Consider the following 23,936-nt stretch of genomic DNA (forward strand, 5'->3'; position numbering starts at 1 on the left):
ATAAATGTCAAAAATGTTTGAGTATAGAGGTGTCTGTAATGGTCTATTATTACCACTCAGTCGCTAATAGGATATGTGTACTTACATGGCCACAATTATTTCTGATATTGTTAATTTATCTTGTCTTTGGTTACCTTGCTTGAAATGTGCCAATTTTACCCATCTTTTCACAGAACTTTTTTGACTCAATTTCTTCTTTGGTCCTGTTTTATTGATTTGCACTCATATCTATTATTTTCTTCCTTCTACTTGCTGATTTTATTATTCTGCTTTTGTGAAATTACCGAAATGAAAACAGATTATTTTAAGATCTTTTTTTCTAACATATGCATACAGGGCTACTCATTTCTTTCTTGGTACCCTACTAGGAGAGAATTTTGTTTTTTTTTTTTTTTATTTTCACTCACTTCAATGCTTTGCGTCTCCTTCCAGAATCCTTCTTTGGCCCATGAATTGTTCATCTTTAAACTAAACTGGTACATAAAAATTGCACATGTTTATAGGGTATCATTTATTGCTTCAGTAAATTATGTCAAGTTCAAATCAACATTATTCCTTTACTGTGAAAATGTTCAATCTTTTTTGAAAATATATATACTACTTGTTTTTATCAATACCCCCATGTGTTGTTGTTTACTAGTCTTGCTTCAAATACTTCTATCATAATTTCCTTAATAATTTCTACTGCTATTTCATTGTTGGTTGACAGTTAACATATTTTCAGTAATGTGGCTTTAAATGTCTTCAGGTTTGTTTTATGGATGGAACCAATGGTCTAATTTGTATATATGCTCTGGAGATACTTGAAAGGAATGTGTGTTCTTCAGTCTGAGGATGGACTGTTTGTTATATAAATGTAGAGTACATTTTGTTGACTGATAACATTGTTGAATTTGCCTATATCCTTTATCTTTACTTGTTCTGCTAAATGCTGTGAGTTTTCTTGATAGTTCCAAAAATACTTGGGGATTTTTCTATAGTTCCTTTAAGTTTCATTAGTTTTTATTTGTGTTTTGCACTTTTACTAGTAGATGCATACATATTTGTATTTCTCCATGCAGACTGTCTCTTTTATTATAGCATATTCAATGTCCAATATATTAATATGCACACATATATTTCCAATCTTTTATTTTCAACTTACACTAACATATATCATATCTGAAGCAAATTCTTTGTAGTATAGACAATGTATATGGTTGACTGATGTTTCTAAATCAACATTGACAATCTGCTAATTAGTTGGCACATTTTACCTTCGTGGTTCTTAAAAACTGTTAAACACTATTAGAATTTACGATTATGTTCTTTTCTTTTAATAGGTATTTTATTCATTTATTTTTCACAACTCGAACACTGTTTACCCTCCTTTCTCTCCTCCCAGTCCCTCCCCCCATTTCCCCTTTGCCTCCCCCATGGACTCTTGTTTCTATTCAGAGGGTAGGCATCCCCAGGCTATCAACCAAACACGGCCTATTAAGATGCAGAAGACTAGAAAAACCCCCTCACATTGAGGCTGGTCAAGGAAACCCAGTATGAAGATAAGGGTCGTAAAGAATGGCAGAGTCAGAGAAAGCCTCTGCTCCCACTGTTAGGAACTCCACAAGAAGACCAAGATGCACAACTATTATATATATGTAGAGGGCCTAGGTAGTCTCATGCAGGCTCCCTGGTTGTCGGTTCAGTCTCTGTGAGCTCCTATGGGCCAGGTTAGTTGATTCTGTAGATTTTCTTGTGGTGTCCTTGACACCTCTGTGGCCTCTACAATCCTTCCTCCCCCTCTTCTCCAGGACTCCCCGAGATCCGCCTAATGTTTGGTTGTGGGTCTCTGCATCTGTTTCCATCAGTTGCTGGATGAAGCCTCTTTGGTGACAGTTGGGCTAGGCACCAATCTATAAGTATAGCAAAATATCATTAGGAATAATTTCATTTATTTAATTCATTTGTCCAGTCATGTTTGATTCTCTCCCAGTTCTCTGACTCTCCAGGCAGTATTGGGGTGGACTCCCTCTCCTGGTGTGGATCTCAGGCTGTACCACTCATTGGTTGAACACTACCCCACTTTCTGAGCTGCTTATATAGCACAGCCTGTAGGCAGGGCAAATTATAGGTAGGTTTTGTAGCTGGGTTGGTGTCCTAATCCTCCACTGGAAGCCTTGTCTAGTTACAGGAGATAGCGAGTTCAGGCTCCATCCATATCCCCCATTGGCAGGAATCTTAGCTAGGGTAACCCTCATAGACTCCTGGGAATTTCTATTGCACTAGGTCACTAGCTCATCCTCAAGATGACCCCCAGTTCCAATTGTCTCTCCCAGTACTCTCTCCCTCCATCTTTTCTCCAACATGATCCCTCCTGTTACTGTACCTGCCCAAACTCTCTCCTCACCCTCAATGTCTATTTTATTCCCCCTTCCCTGGGAGATAGATCCAAGGGGCCTCCCTTGAGTCTTCCTTGTTACTTTGCTTCTCTGGGTCTATGGATCGTAGCATGGCTATCCTTTGGTATCTGCCTTCTTCCTACATTCTTGGATTGTACATATTTTTCATAATTCCAATTTATCTATAGTGTTAACTGAATGCACCTCTATGTATTTTAGCAGTACCTCTATGTGCTATATTTATATAGCTTAAGATTAAGCTAATGTTATTTTAGCAGATATCAGCAAATATAGAAAATTAACCTCACTTAACACCAGTTTATTCTCTCCACAATTTTCTTCATTATTTTTCTACCTAATTTTATAAACTCTTCTGACAGTGTTACACTTCAACCGTGAGGCATAATTTAGAATGTTTAAAGCCTATTGTACTCATGCCTGCTTCCTGCTCTCTTCCTTCCTAGTAATCTTTCAATGTTCATTCGATTGTGTTTACCACTGCTTTGTGCATCATTTTACTCTAAATACGGCTGTTTAGATCTGACAGATAGGTCTCATCGCACTGCCCTCTTATTGTTATCTACTAATCAACTAATTGTCTTTTCCCATATGCTTTGTGATTTTTTTTCATATAACTTTTATTGAAACCTGAATGTTTTGTGTTGTGTTGTTAGACTCTGGATTTGATTTAAACCAGTTGTTTTTGCTGGATTTCTGATACTGCTCCAGCAGAGAAAGTAAAGATGTCAAAAATCATGGTTCCCCCTTAGCTTCTACTGAGATCCAAGGAAAGGGTAATCCTCAATAGTGCTGGTTAGGAGTAAGAATTATAGCTCTTGGGTGCTGAGATGTCTTGAGAATAAAGGCACTTGCTACCAAACCTTACAACCCACATTCAATCACTGGGATCCATGTGGAGAAAGGGAAAGAACCAACTACCACAAGCTGACCTCCACAAACATGCTATGGCATATGTATACCCACATATGTACATACACAAAGACACACAAAGTAAAGTTCTAAATGTAAAAACACCCCCCCAAAGAGCCACAGATCTTCTCCAACCCTTTATAAGTATCTACCACACTGGCTAGAGAAACAGTAGGTTATGAATAGTCCACACGTAACATTCACTAACACCTAAAAGGGAGGTGGGATTGCCTCATAACTGCTGTTTGATGGTGGAAACTATGTCTTCCCTAACAGTAGCCAAACACTGGGTATGAGGTTGCCTCATTGATGCAGGATTTAACTGGTAATATGGACTTTCATCTCCCATTGTCTACTCCATGGACAGTGAAATATCATTACAGATTAACAGGACATGAAAGTCTGGTCTCTCCATTCCTCCTGTACTGAAAATAATGATAGGGGTTTTGTAGTGTCTCACAGGAGAAAATTCAGACTTCCTACATGACTCTTGGTGGCATAAGAATGGATTGGCATTTATCTCTGTGGTCATCAGCTGTAGCACAGCTCTTAATGTTTTCTATTCTGTTAACTCCCCCTTTCCTGATACTTTGGTGATACAAAGTAGGCCTTTGTTGAGACTTATGGAGTCTACCTGATATCACCTCCAATGTATTTAAAATATCTTCTTTCTTCTCTTAGTATAAAACTTCATCATTATGGAACAGATATGGGCTAACCTCAGTTTGTGTTTCCAGGTCATGGCCACTCATTCTTTTACTTCAAAATAAAATATCCCTTATCCTCTGTAACATGGGAATTGTTTTTCATGAGCTCCTGACTGTCCTTTTTCATATGGGAATTGTTTTTCATGGGTTCTTGACTATCCTTTTTTCACCTTTAGTTTGACAGAAAACTCAGACGCTTTATTTAAATGACATATCGTCATGCTCCCTTTACAAAGCTCAATGAGAAGGAACATTAATTTTCTGGTTTATGTTTTGTATTTCCAGAAAGATTAATTCTTCTCTGGTATGACTATTTTAATCCACTATCAATCTGCTGATGTTAATGAAAAGTCAACTACCAGTTAAGAGCTTTTAATCTAAAAATTACATTTCCAATATTTCTTAGGATATGTATTGTAATTTTATGACTTTTTTCTCTCAGTTTACTTGGAATAACTGAATAAACAAAGTGAACATCTTGGGGAGGGAATACTAGAGCACTGTCTTTTATGCATTCTTTGTTAAACATATTAACATGAGAACATAAAGATTTGACACAGCATCACCATAACACAACCAAAAGCAACTTGGGGGAGAAGGGGACTTATTTCAGTATACAGTTTGTCATCCATCAACCAGGGAAGACATGGAAGGAACTAAGGATAGGAACTTGGAAGCAGGAATTAGAGTAAAACTGAATTTCTCTTTGCTAGTGTTTCTTTCGCTGTGAAAAGCAACTCAGGGGGAAAGGGTTTATCTCGCTTATACTTTCGCAACACAGGCTATCATTGAAGGAAATCATGGCAGGAAATGTAGAAAGGAACCCAAGAGCAGGAACTGTTATGGAAGCCATGGAGGAATACTGTGGCTTTCTCAGCCTACTTTCTTATATCACCCAAAGCCAGTTGTCCAGGAGTGGCACTGCCCACAGTATTCTGGACTCTCCCATAGTATCAATCAAGCAAATGAATAACAATTTGCCCACAGGTCAGCATTAGTGAAGGCATTTCTTTTCAACTGAGGTTTCTTCTAAAAGGACTCTAACTTGTGTCAGCTTGACATAAAACTAGCCCACACATCTGGATTTATTGAATATTATCTAAACTTAATTTCAGTTACCAAACCTACAGTAACACACAGAAGAACCATAGCCCAAAAGCATCATATAATCTTGTGGGAAGAAGATAATAAATTAGGTTAGGATTCCTTTAAACGAAATTTGGAACAGTGATATGAAAAAATTAAATAAAATACAAGGTACCACAAGTAAATTCAATGCCATTTTAAGGAAAAGATTGTTAGTTCTAGAAGAATATTTAGAGATGCTTTAAAATTTACAGGTTATAAAATCTAATGTATTTACATGACACTGATCCTATCTATATTAATTATATTTAGGAAACAAAGGACACTATATAGAACCAAAAGTTAAGATTGGGTACTCAAACCCAATCTGATCAAATGTGATCAAAATACATTTATGCATAGCCTTATAGAACTTTGAATATCCTTGAGAATCAATTGAAACACAATTCTTTATGTGATTTTCTCTATAAAATTAAAAACTGGTAAACAAGGTTTCTTTGAATATCAATCTTAACAGAAAACTCACTCACAAGTAAGCCTTTTCTATGCATTAACAGGTGCATATACCTACATAATAAAAACTGGCGGCAGTCCTATGATTAAATATGTGGATGACAAAGCTAATTCTTAAACAATGTTATAATATACTACAGCATAGTCAACCTAACTAAAGGCATTTGTGTTGGTTTCCTGAGATTATATAAAGGAGTAGTGTAATCTTGACAGAGAATGTCACCTCTTATGAAGACATCAAATGTGAAGTCTCATTTCATTAAAAACTGTGCTCCTAAAAACTCATTACTTGCCCAGGTGAAAATTTCACCTTTCAGGAGACAGAAATACAAAGAAACCTGACACTCTAAATTAAAGTTTGATCACCAGGGGAAAACCAGTCAGTCACATGAAAGTGGTACAAACCCTGAGAAACAGGTTTCATATCATGTTGACATTTGTGATATTGAATGAAGAAAATACTGGGAGACAGTCATGCACATATTTTAGATGTTGTGAGTCATCTTAGAAAGCTTCACAAATAATTTTGTCAAAATAAACTATGAAAGGATAAAATGCAATGAATACTATAGAGAAGTCAGCTAAAATAATCCAAAATTAAAAATGACTGAAAGGGAGACTCTGATCAACTTATGTATATAAACAAAATGATATGCTCAAAAAGTAAAGAAAATAAATTTTACATTTTTAGCTGCAGACCTCATTTGAGTTTCACACTTATAATTAATTCAATTTTTTATTCCCTTATGTCCTTTCCTTCATTTTTCTCACTCTCCTGCTGAAATGCAATAGAGATTTTGCTTAGCCAAGTTAGGCTAAAGTAGATTTATTTTGAACATGCTTATTCTAAAGGGCTGGAAGACAAGGAGCACTGTGAAAGGCTGGCATCTGGATATGATATAGCTGTTACACATGTGAACTCACAGTAGCTGTGGTTACTCACACAAGACCTTCACAAAATTAAGAGTTAAACATTTCAACATGGAGTGCATGTATGGGGGTTCCTTGAGGTCCCACCCCCCTACTTCAAGAGTTATTGACAGTTGATGGCTTCTAAGAAGTGTCATTTTTCTTTGGTGGGGGAAGGTAACTGGTAAGTTTCTCATGCCCCAGTGGGTGACCCCACACATATGCATACATCACTAATTAGACTTAGTGGATTATTTTTTTTAAAGTCATGAAGTTTGGAGCAAGATGGGAAATATGTTGGGGTGGTACTGTAGAGGAACTGGGAGAAGTGTTATATATGAACAAGACAAAATTTATATAAGTATTAAATTTTAAAAAATAATTGCATCAAAGTTGGTGCTCTTGTACTTTTTCGCACTGTTTGTTTTTAAATAGGTAAGGACTATTAAACACATTGCTTATGGAGTATCATACAAATTAAGACCTCATGGTACATATTTCTCAGCTAACATCTTGTCTATATTTTGTCTACCGAAACCAACCACTTCATACTAGAAAGGTACAGGTAATAATGATCAAGACATCAAAAAGAAAATAAAATACAAGTAATCCCCATGCTATATTCTATGTTCAAATATGATTTAGTAAATTCTGGATTTGAAAACTTGAACATACACTAAACTCGGTTGAATAATCAACATGTTAAATCACAGATTGGTGGATCCCAGTCTCCACTCTAGTAAGTTTCCAGATAAAATTACTTTTCCTGACAAACACTGTCTAAAAAAATCGGTGTTTTCTGACATTTCTGGGAAGAATGCAAAATAGCCTAATGTCAATGGAAGGTATTTTGGCAATATCTTAAAAACAATTATTTGTGATGACCAATCTCAAAAAATGCCCATTTTATGATATCTAGAACTCCTTGGGAGATAAGGGTCTCTGAACATGCCTATGGGAGATTATTTTGACTAGGTTAACTAAAGTGAGGGTATCCACTGTGGGTAGCACCATTTTCTGGCCTGAGATCCTGTACTATATAAAAGAGAGACATTGAGCTGAGAATAAACATTCATTACTCTCTGCTTGACTGTGTATGCATATGGCCAGCTGCCTCCAGTCCATGCTGCCTGACTTTACCATGATGAGCCAACATGTCCTTTCTCTCTGAAGTTGTTTTTACTGGGCTATTTTATCACAGTAACAGAAAAAGCAACTAAGACAGAACCTATTAAATCAAGAAATCTGGGCTCTAAATTTTTATATTAGGGTAAATAATATACAAGCAGGGATACACTAACATAAAATGTATGTATGAACTTTATTGTACATTATTTGTGGTTGCAAAACATTGTAAACTATCTGTCAAAGAATAGGAGCTTCGGTGGGCAGTGGTGGCACACACCTTTAATCCCAGCACTCGGGAGGCAGAGACAGGCGTATCTCTGTGAGTTCAAGGCCGGGCTGGACTGACAGCCTCCAAAACAATACAGATAAACCCTGTCTCGTAAAAACCAAACAAAAAAAAAAAGAATAGGAGCTTCAATAAAATATAAGAAATATACACAACGAAGAAATAGGAATATAAAGGATATCTGTTGTAATTTAAGAAAACAGCACGCGAGAGAAAGACACCATGTGACAGGGTTCAAGCAGAGGTTTTTTTTTTTAATTTGGTAAAGAGATCATAAAAAGGGGAAAGGGGAGGGGGGACACCAACCTTTGGAAATGGGAGCAACAGGAGAGGTAAGGGGGGAAGAAAGAAAAGGGGGGAATGGAGAGGAAGAGAAAGAGAGAAGGATGGGAGGTGGACAGGGCTCTATTAAAAGAGAACATAGTGAATATGCACAGGTGGTGCTCTTTAGTGGCTACAGCTGATGGCATATCCTGTCAGAACCCCAAGGACAGGCCAGTACCTGAGGTATTGCTAACAATACCTCAAACTAATAATTTCCAAAATACATTAAGTGATAAAGCAAAGTGCAGGAGTACAAAGTCTGAGACCTTTGCTTATGAAGAAAGGAAACTGTGTGTTAAGTTTTATATAAAGAACATGAATCAAAAAACAATGATGTTAGTTACTGCTAGGGTTTGAATCACAATTGTTCCCCATAGGCTCATTTTTTGGTACTTTATTTCCAGATCTTGGCTGTAGAGACTTTGAGAGCCAGAATCTAGCAGACAGAAGTAGGAATGGGCCTCTGAATGTCCTATTAACTCCTGGTTCTGTATCTACCAGGATCTGAGAGGTCTGGCATATATTTTCATCAGCAGAAACTGAGCTACCACCAAGGTCATAGATTGAAATCCTCCTGAAGCTGTGAGTTTGTCCTTCTTTCAGTTGATTCTATCAGAGGGTTTGATTACTCTGATGCAAAAGTCAGGAAGTTACCTACAGGAGGTGTATAAACAATACTGTACAGATGACACTGATGGTATGTTCAGTATACTTATCTATGTAGTGATACCCTTCAGAACTATGTCATTTTCTACATAGTAAAAAAACAACTAAATTAGAATGAATAGGAAAAGGAGGTTAATACAGAAACATCAGAAATAGAAATTAACTAAAAATGAAAAACTATAAACATATAAAACACACAATAAGAAAAGTTAATCAAGGGACTATGTATCACCTAAAGTTTTTGGTCCTGAAGTTCCATTATAGAAATAGATGCAAGTTTCAGTATTCTCTAGGGAAGAGTGGCATAGTATATATGTTTTATGAAGGCATACACATTTAAAATGGGTATACATATATGTTTTTTATTTAAATTTCTATTGATGTCATGAAATATAATGATTAAAAACAACTTATGGAAGAGTTTATATTGACTTACAGTTCCAGAGGGAGGAGTCCATCGTGGTGTGGAAACATGGAAGCCAAGTGGTAGGAGATACGTTCTTCCAGTAAGGCTACACCTCCCATAACCACCTCAAACAGTACCAACCCAAGGAACAAGTCTTAAAATGCCTGAGCCTATGGAGGACATTTCTCATCCAAGCTGTTTGCCCTTATATGATGCATCACATTCCATCAGAGATGCTCTTTCCAATTTCAGTTCAAGTATTACTTAGTTAACTTTACTTCCAGGAGCAAGGTCTGAGAGAAAGTGAGGGTTAGACCTGTTATTTCCATCTTGGAATCATATTGAGTCAGAATTCGGGTTAGTTTCGAAAGTATGTTTGAAAGATGGAGGAAAAAAATAGTTCCACAACAGTGATCAAGACTATAAATTCTCTTTGTGTGCTCAACTCATGAGTTGGTATTAGCATTTGTAACCAAAAAGGACTTCTTACAAGTGCTGTAACACAATAGCTTAAATAATTACTCTTTGACGATCCACCATAAGGTTGCTACTATATTCTTTTTAAAATAAGCAGTCAAAAGTATCTCTCGAAAAATTAGGATGCTTGTTAATTATTTAATCTGTTGTTCTTTTCTCACCTTTCCTATTAGAAGCTCAGTTCTAAAGTTAATGCTCAAAATTAATGGCCTGATAGTTGTGTATACTGGCATACCTCTCATTTTCAGTTTTGTTGTAGTGTTTCATTTTTGGTTGTGAGCCTAGCCTTTAATGGCTAAGCCATCTCTCCAACCCTAGTGTTTCATTTTTAAAAGCCTTATTTGTCATTATTAAAAAAAATCCTTTAATCTTTGTTTAAAAGAAAATCAGCATAATATCTGGGACAAAAATACAGAACAAATTTGTTGAGTAAAATTGAACCTATTAACAAAGAATGCATTTTGTTCAGAAACTGAATAATCTGTTGTCAATATGGTAGCTTATTTAAAATTAATAAACAAGATAATATAAAAAAGAGCTATGTTTGGAAAACACATCCAATGTATCTGAGAATCCTGAAACAGAAGTAAGAAAAACTATAGTGCCTAACCTCTGCTTAAGCAAGGAGATCTGGGAAATGGACGAAAGAAAGGAAGGGTTTCAAAGTGGAAGGGCTGCTTTGCGCTTGGGTAGGAAAGGTTCTAGGATCCACAAAAATCCTATGAAGGATATAAAGTGTACCTTCAAAATCGGGTCTGCTGCATTTTCAGTCAATCTGTTATTTCAAGTAAAAAAGGAGAATTCATCCCAGCTCTTGGGAGGCAGAGGCAGGTGGATCTCTGTGAGTTCAAGGCCGGGCTGGACCAACAGCCTCCAAATCAATACAGAGAAACCCTTTCTCGTAAAACCAAAAAAAAAGAGAGAGAGAGAGAGAGAGAGAGAGAGAGAGAGAGAGAGAGAGAGAGAGAGAGAGAGAGAGAGAGAGAGAGAGAGAGAGAGAGAGAGAGAGAATACAAAGGGAATCAAAGAACAACAAACTTTAGTCTTCTTCTTTTATCCCTTTCACATAGATTAAATCACACTTAACCCTACAAGGCCTAAACTTCCCCACGAGTCACTGACTAAAATTATACTCCTATTTAAAATGAGAGAGAGTGGGAAAGCAATTTTTACAAACTCCCTCAAATTGACTTGGGGTGTCCCTTGCTTACCTCTAAGAAGCTGAGAAAGTTAAGAGGTACATGAAGATCTTGATCACCACATAGGAACATATGTTTTACATGTGTACACAGTTGTTATAATGTAACATGCCATCACTTTTTTTTCAGTTAAATTTTTTTTGTATTTATTCTAAGCATACAAGAATTGGTCAGCACTTGGAGACAAATATATTAATGGTCCCACGGCAGAAAAGCCTATCATTTTAAGTTGCAGAAAAATGAATTCTCCTGATAAGGTCTAAGGTATTGTATATTTGCATGCTTTTTCTCTTGAATTATTTCATTCTATAAGGATACTAGAATAAGAATCTTAAAAGGAAAAAATATCATAGTTCTGGAAACATCAAGGAATATGCATAACTAAGCAGTATTAAACACCTGTTACATTTGGTTCCAGAATCTTATATATACACATACATTCATATTCTCTCTCTCTTTATATATATGTATATATATTTGTATATATATGTATATATATATATAATCTCCCTCTCCCCACTCAATGAATTGTATAATTTACCTATGTATTTAATAAAAGTAGGGTTTTATATCCATAAATGATCAAGCAAGGGCAAGTATAAAATGTTAGAAAGTTATAGCCTTTTTATTTATTACCCAGAGAATGCCAGTAATTTAATATAATTTCTTGATAATTATTACTCACAGTTTTAACAAGAACAAAAATAAATATAACTTTATGTCATCTTTGGCATGTTGTAAATTCAAAAAGGATAGCCATTTCTTTAGCAGCACTGTGAGGTAAAAGAACACTGTAGAATGCACTACTAAATCTAATCTTACAAGAGGAAAAATGTAGTACAATCAGTGAAAGTATCAAGGTTAAAAGGAATAGGGTCTTAAAGAAAATACTTACAAAATAAATGATGGTATAAAGCCTATACTAGTTAGAAAAATTATAGATTATAGCAACCTTCCCCCCGCCCAATTTCAGCTTTTAGATTTGTAAGTTTCTGGGAAGTAAATCTATATGCAATTTCTATCAAAAACCACTTCTGTTGAGAAGTGCAATGACACTCTAGTGAATATAAGTTTCTGTATCAAAACAATAGGTACATGAATTCCCAAGTGTTTGGGAAGTATCAGAAAATGAATTTTTTTAAGATATGGCAGTAACAAATTAGGTTCTCTTTGCATAAATCCTGGCCAACACATGAGTAGCAATACCACGTCTGTTTTGCCATATACTTTCCCCCATTTTTATTATAGACTTTAATGTACTATAAATTCTCATACACAAACCATGCTGGGATCTGGATATTTAATTAAAAGTTTGTATATAACTTTTAAAAATGGTGATTTTGTCCTAGATTACTTTCCTGGCAGTATAGATATTTTTACTGTATTAAGAAAAGCTTATACTTTTGATATAAAGGTTATCAGTTTCAGAAACAACAAATTTTAAGTGAGAAGTAAAATGCTACCTAAACAATATTAGCTGATTAAAAGAAAAAGACAACAAATTAGTCAAAGAATGTTAATTATTAGTAAATGAATGCACATCAATATATTCTCTAGAACTGTCCAACATAAAATTATAAAGTGTAACTAAGAGGCATAACTAGACAAAGTAAAAGCAAAACAGTCATTCCCAGGAGGTGTTAGAGATAGGAATGTAGAACAAACCTTTACTTGGCATATGTTCAGACATATACATCTAAACATTTCTCTCAAGAGTTATCTTTTGCTAATCAATAACTAAAGTGTATATATTGTCTAATACAATACAAGCAATTTTGAATGTTTTTGTTTAAAAGGACTTTTCTTTTTGTAACTTTCTTCATTATAATCTAAGGTTCCAATTATAATCTTATATTTTTGGTTGTGAGCCTAGCCTTTAACGGCTGAGCCATCTCTCTAGCCTTCCAATTGCAATCTAAGGTTCAGTGCAAATCCAAGTATCCAAGGTCTTCTACATATTAGCAATAAAGTTGAATTTTAAATTGTCAAGCAATATTATTTTGCACAAACTATAGAAGAGACTTCATTAGTTAGGATACTATTAATCAAGTGATATGATTTTCTATGAGCAGTATTATTATAACAGGTTTCAGTGGGGAAACATACACGCAAAACAACCCATTGTTAACTCTGTAGTGTGCCAAACAAACACAATCCCTCCAGGCTAACCAGGATGGTATTTAAAAGGTTCTGGTTTCTTTAATCATTAACAGCAAGAAATCAGAAAACAAAAATAATAGTAAAAGAAAAATATTTAGGTATTCCTATCAAAATATGTTAAAAGTTTGATAGCAAAAAAAAAATCAGTCAACAACACAGCTGTCTAATTCTCTTACAAATAGTTTCCTGAATATTCACTTAAGGTAATATGTGCTTTCAGACAATGGATTCTTAGTCTACCTTAATGTTTCTCTCTTCAAGAAAAATAAGTTCAATTATCTTCTCCTTTCCAGAATGGTAAAACATCAAATGTGCTGCTGTTAAATACTACCAAACAATGCAAACTAAATGATTGCAAACCCATTAGGACCTATAGTATGCTAAAGTCTCACAGAAAGTTTGTTTTAACTGGTCAAAGAAGCCTTTTTTGAGAAGCATTTGAATCTTCATTCATTATATTCTGATTAATTCTAGTCAAAAACGACATGATTAGGCACCCCATGTCTACAAAAAAAGGATATTGTCATGTCTTTCTTTTCTAATAATGTTGTCTCTCTAATACTTTTATTAAGCTAGTACATTTGAAATTTCTAACAGCAAGTTTCTCACAATTAGGCAAATGCTCTAGCATGCCTGTGTTTTCTGCACAGTCAATACTCACTGGGAGATTAAAAAAAACATGTTATTCATTGCTTAATCCTTAAGTGTTCCTTTCATATTAGGCTGTACAAACAAATGAAAGTTATGGCAATCTTTTTAACCCATTGAATATACGAAGGCTGAAGGGTATTTTATGATCATTTTTCACTTTCCAGTTTCATTTTCTCTAATTTTATCATCTGGAAAATACATATAAAAACAGTATGTGTCCTAAAAATTCTACAGAAGAGTTGTATCTTTGAGTAAAAACCCTGACGAGAATGTGTAACTGCACAAACAAGATAATGACAGGAGCATAGCAACTCAGAGCATAAGGACACAGATTTTTTAAATGCAAGTACTTATTGTAATAAAGCAAAAATGGGGGAAATGAACCAAATTGGAACACAAAATATGACACTACGACTAAGTGATGCTATTATGTGGCATTAGATCACCTGTTATTTAGTATTGTTCAATTATTTTAAAAAAGACACTTCAAAGTAAGAATACATACCTTTATATATCACATGTGGGAAACAGATATTTGTGCATGGATACAGATCACTTACATTTTAAAGAGAATACATATAGTTTGTTTTAATAAATACCAACATTACATGTCTCCTAGCCTAAACCACATACTCAGTGATCAGTTCTTTCTGAACTAAGCAAAGTAAAATGCACAGCCAACAGTACAACTAGCACACACAAGTATACATTTCTATTCACTAAACAAAACTGATATCCTCCAGTTTACATTCATGAATTATTTATGTCAGTAGTAGTACTTAATGGTATTTTCCTTTACAACAAAAAATGAGTTTTTAAAAATTCAGCATTTAAATAAAACAATACATACTATACAGTGGTTTTGAGTCATAAATTTGATAAAAACCAATTTGGCTGGTTTATATGAATATGCTTTTTAAATGTGTTCAAATTTCTGTGTGAATCATTAATGTTGTTTTCTTATTCAAAATGTTAGATTATTTTCTTGAAGTACAACCAATATGTAGAATTGTCTAATGCTTACTGAAATGCATGATATGGTTTCCTATGTGCTAAGTGTACAAGCCCACTATAATAAAACTTCAACTACATCACTATAGGAATCAAGGTGGAATGATATGCTCAAATCACATGGGAATCAGAAATACAATAGTGTAGCTCCACTTATAAAGGGGACAGATGATGACTAAATTCAACTGGTTAACTTCAAAGTCAGCTTATGTAACATCAAGATCACATCAACACCATGTACTTCATAGCCAAAGGCTTAACTGACATATTTAGGAGATTACAAGACCAACATGAAACCTCTAGATAAAAACATCTTCACTTTTGCTACAATTCAATTAGCTGAAAAACATTAGAAGCCTATGGAAACTTTCTCTAGGAGAAACCATTTACGGTAATATACAAACCTGTCTGCACACATTATTTGTGATTTAATTATTCTATCAAAACTTCAGCAGCAACCGTATCAGGAATTCATATATTAGCACAAATGCACTTTGCTCCGGCACCAAACTACTCACTACATTTAGTATCTAAACAGACTCAAATGAATGGAGTGATTTGGCTATGCACAAGCTACTAGAATACTTCTGTTTTTCTTTAAGGACAAAATGTTACTCTTCAGCACATGATGTTGAAGATACTGTTATTGTTTAGTATTATAACATTTATGACATGAAAAGCATTTTGTGTAAAATAATAATAACAGGCTTACTTTGTTTGAAATGAATTTGGGGAGTTAATGTGCAGAGAAGTTGTTAAGACCTTATGGACATAAATTATGTAGTTAAACATTTGGACACTACTGAAAAATGACATAGCATGAATATTATGGACCTATGTATATTCGTTTAAAATTCTAACCTCCCAAAAAGAGAGGCTTTAAATAGAATTTTCAAGTAATGTGGCAGGTAAAAACACCTTTGATATAAGATTAGGTCTAAACCAAAGAAAAGCAACCCACAACACATTTAATTTTCTCTTCATCCAGTTAGCTGAGGAATAGTATGAATCTTACACGCCAGTTGACGTTCGCTTTTTCATGCTCCGTCTCTGAGCTAAACTCGAAGCAGCAACAGGCTCAAGGATTGTTTGAAAAGTCTTGGGAGTCAAGGTAGTATATGTTGCAACCACTGCTTCCTAAAATAATGACAAAACATTAGAAATTCAGTAACAATCTCAGTAGGAAATAAGTATATAATATTATACCGTAAGAGCTACACCTATGAAATTTGCCCTTTTACATTACATAGCTGCTATAGCAAGGACTCAAGTTATAGAACTAGCTAAGTTGCACATATATGCGAAAAGAATATATATATATACATATATATGTATATGTATATATGGATGGTTTGGAATACTTACACAGTAAAATTTTTATTTAGCCATAAAAAAGAACAAAATTATGTCATTTGCAGGAAAATGGTAGAGCTGAAAATAGTTAAACAAACTAATGTAGAATCTAAAAATAAATACTGTACACTTTTCCCTCATATATGGCATCTATATTTTAAAAAGACAAAGGAGCTATCTATTACTATTACCAGTATAGAGCAAGATAAGGGGATCATTAGAGTAAATATGCTCAAAATACACCATATGGATATAACAAAATATCACCACAAAACCCATTATTTTGGAAATTCATATAAGCTAAAAGATAATTTTATGAGAAAAGACATAGTAAAAACATTAAAAGTTTGTGAATGTTTATAAGAAAAATCTATCTTCAAGAAATGGATACTTTAAGAATCAAAACAAAAATAAAACAAAAGAAAAAATCATCAGTGGGTAATATAAGATACACATTAAGCATGTGTTTATTTTACCGTCACAACATGTGATGCATCATTTGTCTTTGGCTGATCCCTTGGCAACTGCTCTCTGTGGGTTATCCAAGAGTGCTTTAATACTTGTTCAGCAGTATAACGCTGATGTGGGTCCATGTGAAGCATATGAGAAAGCAAATCCTAAATGGATAAAAAAATCTGTATGAAAATATATAATTCACATTTCCTCAAAATATGAAAGTTTCAATAACTTTAGTGTTCTTTTTAATCAATTCTTAAGAAAAACAGTATCATATGCTGTACAGTTAACTCTCTCTGCATGCACATATATTAAAGTCACCAATTGAAAGTGAAATGATGGAGGGAGAAGGGAGGAACATGAGTGATGTAGATGCAGTACTCATATATGAATTTCTCAAAAAAATCTAAAGACAAAAGGTAATCTTGAAACAGATTTTTCATTATGTAGTAAAGTTTTTATTTTTGTAAATCTGTGCATACCAATCTTCTATAACTGGGATTTGGTTAGTAATAAAAGTGGGAAAACCACTTAAGATAGCAGGAGTTTCCCTGGAATGTTTTAAATGGACAAGAAAAGAACTATAAAACTTTGCTAGAAAGATAGACCACTAAGATGTAATGGTTTGTATATACAGATAAATCAAAAAGGGGAGGTTGCCACGCAGTTAGCTAACCCATTCAGTAAGAACTTTCTGCATTACATGCTGAGGACAGCAAAATATAAATTCAATGTCAAAAATTATGATAATGGTCCAGTCACCATTAACTATGAATACATTATTTTTGTTATAATTAAAACTGTGATAGAACATAACTTCACAGTAACATACAAGTTTAAATACACTCAAGCATGTAACACTTTGACTAAACTATCTTTTAGGAAAACAAGTAAAATCCCTTTAACAAGAATTTTCTAATAGAGAAAGACATCATTTGTGTAACCTTTCATTACCAAGAACAATGAAACTAACGATGATAGTTAATAACAACAGATAAAAGACTAATATTCTTGTATTCTCACAACTCAGTAGGATTACCAGAAGTTTAAGGCCAGCCAAGGCTATATAACAAATTTGGGAGAAGCCTTATTTGACCATATTTTTTCAAAAAAGGAAAAGAAAAAATACAATCTGTTAAAAATATTTCAGGGCTTTAGATAATTAAAATAATAAACTTGGAATAGAACAGATGTGGTAAAAAAACAGAAATTTAATATTAAAAATGAAACATGCAACACTGGGGAACACATGGAGTAATGGGACGGGGAAGGAGGAGAAAGGGAAGAGTGGGTTTTGGGGGTATGTTATCAATGTATATTATATATGTGCATTAAGTCTTTTTATAAAATCTAGTGCCACATAAAATGAGTATAGAAAAACAAAAGATAATGAATATTTAATAAAAAAGCCTTAAACAGTGACTCATAAAAGTTAATAAGTAATTCATTTGGTTCAGCAAGCCCATTACTACACATATAACTAAAGGAATTAAAATCAGTATGTCAAAGAGGTATCTGTACTTCAATAATCACAGTAGTACTAATGACAACACACACAAAATAAAAACAACTCATGTGTCAACCAACTGTTAAATGTATAAAGAAATGTCACATATATAATACATGGTAGTGATTGCATGTATACATGAGTGAATATTAGGTGTATGTATGTATATGAATTTATATATGCACAAGACAGAACACCATTCAGTCCAAATAGAATGAAATTCTATAATTTGTGATAACATGGATGGAACTAGAGATCATTATTTTAGTGAACCAAGCCAGGCATAGCAACACAATTATGACACGCTTTCACTCAGTATGTGGAATGTTAAAGCAGTCAACCTCATAGAAATGAGAGTAAAATGTAGGTTAGCAAACATGATGGAGTATAGGGGGAAGGGAGATGAGGAATTTGGATCGGTTACAGTTGGATAGGCTCAAGAATTTCTGGTATGCTCCCACAGAGAAGTGTGACCTCAGATAGCAACAAACACCTACAACAGCATTTTTTCAATGTTTTGTTTTAAGGGAATGTTACGTGTTTGAGATAGATATGTTTAACTTAACACATGTATTAATATATTATATGTTATATCACTAATATGAACACGTTTTATGGTTTATGTATAATTTAAATACAAATATAAAATAAGCCTGACCAAGTGTCACATACCTGCAACACCAGCACTTGGAAGGTACAAGTAGTAAAATCAGGAGTTCAAAGTTATCTTTGGCTACATAGCAAGTCCCAGGGGAGCCTGGGCTACATATGGCATTGTCTTAAAAAAAATAAAACAATCCCTGCCTACCAACCGACACATTACATTACAAAACAAAGGTAAAATCTCCATAGCTCACGAACTTCTACTTTTGGTCAGATAGAATTCCAAGTTCTGGATTTACTCACTCAGTTGAAAAGTCAAAAAAACAAAACAAAAACTAACAGTTTTCAGATTAAAGGCAACAAAGGAAAATGATCTCCAAGAGATGTCAAGCAAGCATCATGATTGCTTCAACATACTACCTTGAGTTTGTTTTGGCCGCTGTGCAGTTAAGGAGGGGCCAGCCTGTGGATCAGACTGAGGAGACAGAAGTGCCATTCATAGGAGACCAACACAGTCAGTCCGAAGACAGAGAATGAAAGGGGTGATAGAAAAGAACAGAAAATTACAGAGACCTACAGATGATTTCCTTCAAGAATTCAGATTACTACATACCCACACATGAGTAAACACTTCAGAAGAAATATTGGAAAAGATGGGATGTAATTCAGAACTAATTGTTAGTGTCTACAAGTTGTCACAAGTATTTCATGTTAAGCAAAATGTTTCATTCATATTCAAGTTTGAAACATAATATTTGAAGAATATTTTGATTATATTGATTATAATCTTCTAGATTTCAAATATTTTAACATAATCTTTATTCTTTTAAAAGAATCCTTTATTTTAGAAATTACATGGTTTATACACACAGAAACTAAAAATAAAACTTGGGAAAAACTCAAGAAGTTATGCAAAGTGGGGGAGGAATATTATGCTTCTATTAACTTAACTGATAGAACACTTTGCCTAACTGGTAAGGAGCCTGAGACTTCTGTAGTCTTCTCTAAGAAAACCTTAAAAATGAAGATGCAGAACTATCACTGCTTCCCGAAATGTAATTGACAGTAGACTAAAGGTCAATAATATTTACAGGAATAGAAAAGTACCCAATATCCACTGATGTAAAATTGATCATTTTTGCCATCTTAGCAAAAATTAGCAGGCATACAAGAAAAGAAAGGACAATGAATAAAAAATTAAAACTGACTCAAAACTGACATGTTAGAATTTGCAGATAAAAATTTTAAGAGAGCTAAAACTCTATTTCAAACATTCAGAAGTTGAAACAGAAAATATTTAAAAGAGACTCATATCAAATGTCTAGAACTGAATACTGAAAGACAAGGGTAAATATAAACTGACTCTAAGAGCAGGCATAGCAGAAAAGTGATTGTTAAAGACAGTATTAGCCATTACCCCCAAAGAAATAGCTATTAAAACAGGTGAAGAGCAGAGCACCAGTGAGCTATGTGACTATTCAAGTGGCCTAACATTCATATACAACTGGAGTTTAAGAAGAAAAAGAAAAACCCTTCAATTTCCATATTTAATGAAAGTCAGAAACATGCCACATTTAGTAATAACAGAAATGATGGTAACATCAACTTCATTTCAGAAAACATTTCAAAACAAAACACAGTGGAATAACTACTGTAATATACTGAAAGGGAGAAATAATGCCAACTTCATATTTTTTATTATATAACCATATCCTTCAAAATCAAACAGGAAGATGGAAGAAAGATACCTGAAATTTTCCTGTATTTCCACCAATCTACAATAAGAGAGCATTAACTGTAGTGGTTACAGGAAAAGGCTGATGCCATGAAAAGTTAAGGGAGGGTATTAGCAAACATTAGACAGAGATGAGGTGGAATCCAGGAATGATGACCTTTAGATTTGTAAAAAGAAACAGGCCCTAAAACAGCAGAAGAGGGAGAGCATCTCCCCCAGCAGAACTTTATGTAAAAGAGGAAAAAGAAAGACTGTGAGTTTCACAGGTGCACAATATGGAACTCTTCAAAACAAAGAAATAAGTGAAAATAAGAGATCTGCAACCAGTATTACAAGCAGGCATTGAACTACAGGCCTCCTACTGTACTAGCATGCTCACTGGTGCTGACAGGTTAATCATTTTGAAGTTTTACAGTCAAAACATTCAATAACTGGGCAAATAAATGTCTCAAGAATCAGTGTGGGCCCAGTATATTTGTTGTAATCTAGATGCAATTCAAAAACATAGTTCTCCTTAGGTGAGAAATATGGGTATGACTACAGAAGAAAGTTGATTAAATCTGTAGACCTTCAACTGGGCCTCTGGGAATAGACCAGCTGTGGGAGAATACTAGCAGAGCCCAGTTATAGCTAGATCATGCAGGGCCAGTCAGTGTTTCATGCCGACCCTATAAGTACATATTACTTTGGTCTGACAGATTCATGTAATCTCAGAGCACTGGAAACATAGCCTGCCTCAGGCATTTTTCCTGCTCACACATGCACTAGCAGAGCACGTCTGGTATGAAGGGGCATCCAAATGTTAGGAAATTCTTGGGTTCATCTAGCAGAAGCAGTTTAAGGGCAGGTTCTGCACTCCTGTATTGCCTGGCCTGGATGAGGAAAACACTTACAGGAATTTTGTTCAGCCAGGGCTAATAATAATTTACAGTATCACGGAAAGGGTACAGTTGGGTTGGTATCAGTCTGCTACCAGACTTTTTTGGCCTAACCAGAATAAATGCCCAAATGCTTCCAATATCAAATACATTGAAACAAAAGAAAACTGAGAACTCCACACTATGTATCTTCAGGAAGTGAAAAATGCTGGCAATTTTTATTGTTTTTTTCTTGTACTTTGTTTTATATCACTATTATTTCTTAGCTTTCATCCCATATATAGTTCTTCTCATCCCTGTATTCCTTTTTTGCTCCTCTATCCTTTCTTCATCTACTTCCTTTTTACTACTTTAAACTTCAGTCAATTTTAATTCCTAGCTTTTACTTTTCTTTAAAAACTCTAACTATCCTAGCTCCTTTCTTTTCTATCTAACTTTTATAATGGTCTTGATATTTCTACTTCCTTTTTCCTACATTTAACATTTATTTAGCTTTTGAATTACTGTCGTCTGTTTTCTCTCCTCTGATTGGTACTGGAGATTGGGTTTTGAAGAGAAGGCTGTTTGGCCTTAATTCCAGCCTTGGGAGGCAGAAGCAGAAGGATCCCTGTGTGTTCAAGGCCTCCTAGAGCTGCACAGTGAGACACTGTCTAAAAAGAGGTAGAAGATGAACAAAACAGAGAGCTATCCAGGCCATACTTTCAAGAGAATGAACATGAGAATCAATCCATGAAGTAGAGAAAGGAAGGAAAAGATATACAAACCAAAAAGACTGAAAGCCTATTAAATAAATTTACAGCAGAAAAATTAAATATTGGGAAGGATCAAATATCCATCCAATACAAGAAACATTGAAAAGCCCAAATGGACATAATTAGAAAGAACTTTTCCATATTTTACTATAGTGGAAATTCTATGCTAAGAAAAGAAAAAGTATCTTAACCTTTAAAGGACCGATCTCTTTACTTCTATCACCAAAGTATACAGCAACACACAAATCACCTAAACTGACTTAAGACTTAACAAGGGAAATCAAAACAAAACCTTCATCTGCTCACTAAACCATATCTGAACTTTTCTACTTGCCCAGAGATTTCATAGGATTATTGAATGGTATACTTTGTTACAAAAATGAAGCAATGAAGAATAATTTTAAGAGGAACATGTCTGTAAATATTGAAATGTACTGTTTTAAATTTTACTCAGAAGGGTCTCAATTACTGATTATCTGCCATACAGCACACTGCAATCACTTTATCCCCAAATACATGAACATTTAGGAAGTGTCACATATGTAACCTGTTTTTGAATATACACAATACTGATACAACATATATGAGTGTTTAACCTTTCTAACAACGCTGAGGTAGGTACTACTAACATCAACTTTTTGATATGATAACTGAGATACACATAGGTTAGACAACAGTCTCAGAGTCACAAACTGAATAAGTCATAAAGTCAGGCTAAGCAATCTACGCACCATCCTAAGTCTTAATTGCTAGTCTAGATGACTTTTCATTCTTCACCTATTATACTAAAAAACTGATGCTTGAATTTTAAATAATTTCTACAACTTTATTTTTTTGTTTCTTTGTTTTCATTTTAGAAATAGATTCTCATATACCCTAGGTTAGCCTTGAAGTTTCATATACAAAGTTCATCCCTGAACAGGATGACCTGGAACTTCAGACTCTCTTGCTTCTTCTACATATCTGGTGCTGGGAATAGAAGCATGTACCACATTGTTCAGTTTCATGTGATATTGGGCAGCATACTCAGGGTAATAACTATCATATAAATATAGTAAGCATTTAATGTTGGTAGCATTGTTACACAGCATTTACAAAAAAGTAAAATCTTATACTTCTAAAGAAAAGTGCAATTTCATAATGAAATGTGACATGAAGATAAGTTATAATGAACATAATTTGTGACTTGAATCACTACCCATCAGTGGAAGTGATAAACCAAGGCTGTTGCAAGCAAACTGGTCTCCAAGTGCCTTAACATAGAAAGGAGTTCATCTATATTTGGAATACTAATTTAAAATGTAAACATGTATTCTTCTGATTTATATGCAGTAAGCATGGCCTAAATATAAATCCATACCAAACTTTTATTATAATTGCCTCCTAATAAAGACAGTATCAGAATAGTGATTAGTTTATATACTAACAAAATGTGTTCACAACAAAAATTATTTTCCTACTTTTAAAAAACAAATTGACCTTGTTTCAGTAAGATTTAATTTATCTTATTTCTTTTAAATATCCCTTCAAAAAAGCAAGTTCTCCTAGACAAAATGATGAGCAGAGAATGGGAGACCAAAAGATTATCTTAAGCAATAATAGTCACTGAACATTGTGATGGCTAAAAGGAAAATGGTAAGAACCCAATTTGTCACTTACATATGAATACTTTTATGATATCATTGGCTAATTTTGAAAAATTATACTAAACTGTGACAAAGAATAATCATGTATAATCAACTGGGTATCTATCCCTAGATAATATGTTGAAAAAATGATTAACAAAATTAAAAATTCACCTAAACAGAAGCATTAAAATTT

The 23,936-nt window shown here is 34.2% G+C and overlaps 1 protein-coding gene across 6 annotated transcripts in view; it reads right to left on the bottom strand.

Moving 5' to 3' along the window:
* Positions 1–1,834: 1,834 nt before the first annotated feature.
* The window catches only part of Rps6ka6 (ribosomal protein S6 kinase A6), a 152,309-nt gene continuing 130,207 nt past the window's right edge, over positions 1,835–23,936 (bottom strand). For 5 of the 6 annotated variants that reach the window (XM_040744334.1, XM_040744333.1, XM_040744336.1 and 2 more), the window contains 3 exons: positions 16,661–16,801; positions 15,847–15,968; positions 1,835–1,892 (listed from right to left, as the gene is read on the bottom strand). In XM_040744334.1, the coding sequence (XP_040600268.1) occupies positions 1,844–1,892; positions 15,847–15,968; positions 16,661–16,801 (312 nt within the window). In that variant the 3' untranslated portion in view covers positions 1,835–1,843. Of the gene's footprint in view, positions 1,893–14,312; positions 15,969–16,660; positions 16,802–23,936 lie in introns of those variants that run through there. The other variant, XM_021234646.2, reaches the window with a different exon arrangement.

The sequence above is a fragment of the Mesocricetus auratus genome, unplaced genomic scaffold (genome assembly GCF_017639785.1).
Source record: "Mesocricetus auratus isolate SY011 unplaced genomic scaffold, BCM_Maur_2.0 Super-Scaffold_100003, whole genome shotgun sequence".
In the NCBI taxonomy this organism is placed as follows: Eukaryota; Metazoa; Chordata; class Mammalia; order Rodentia; family Cricetidae; genus Mesocricetus; species Mesocricetus auratus.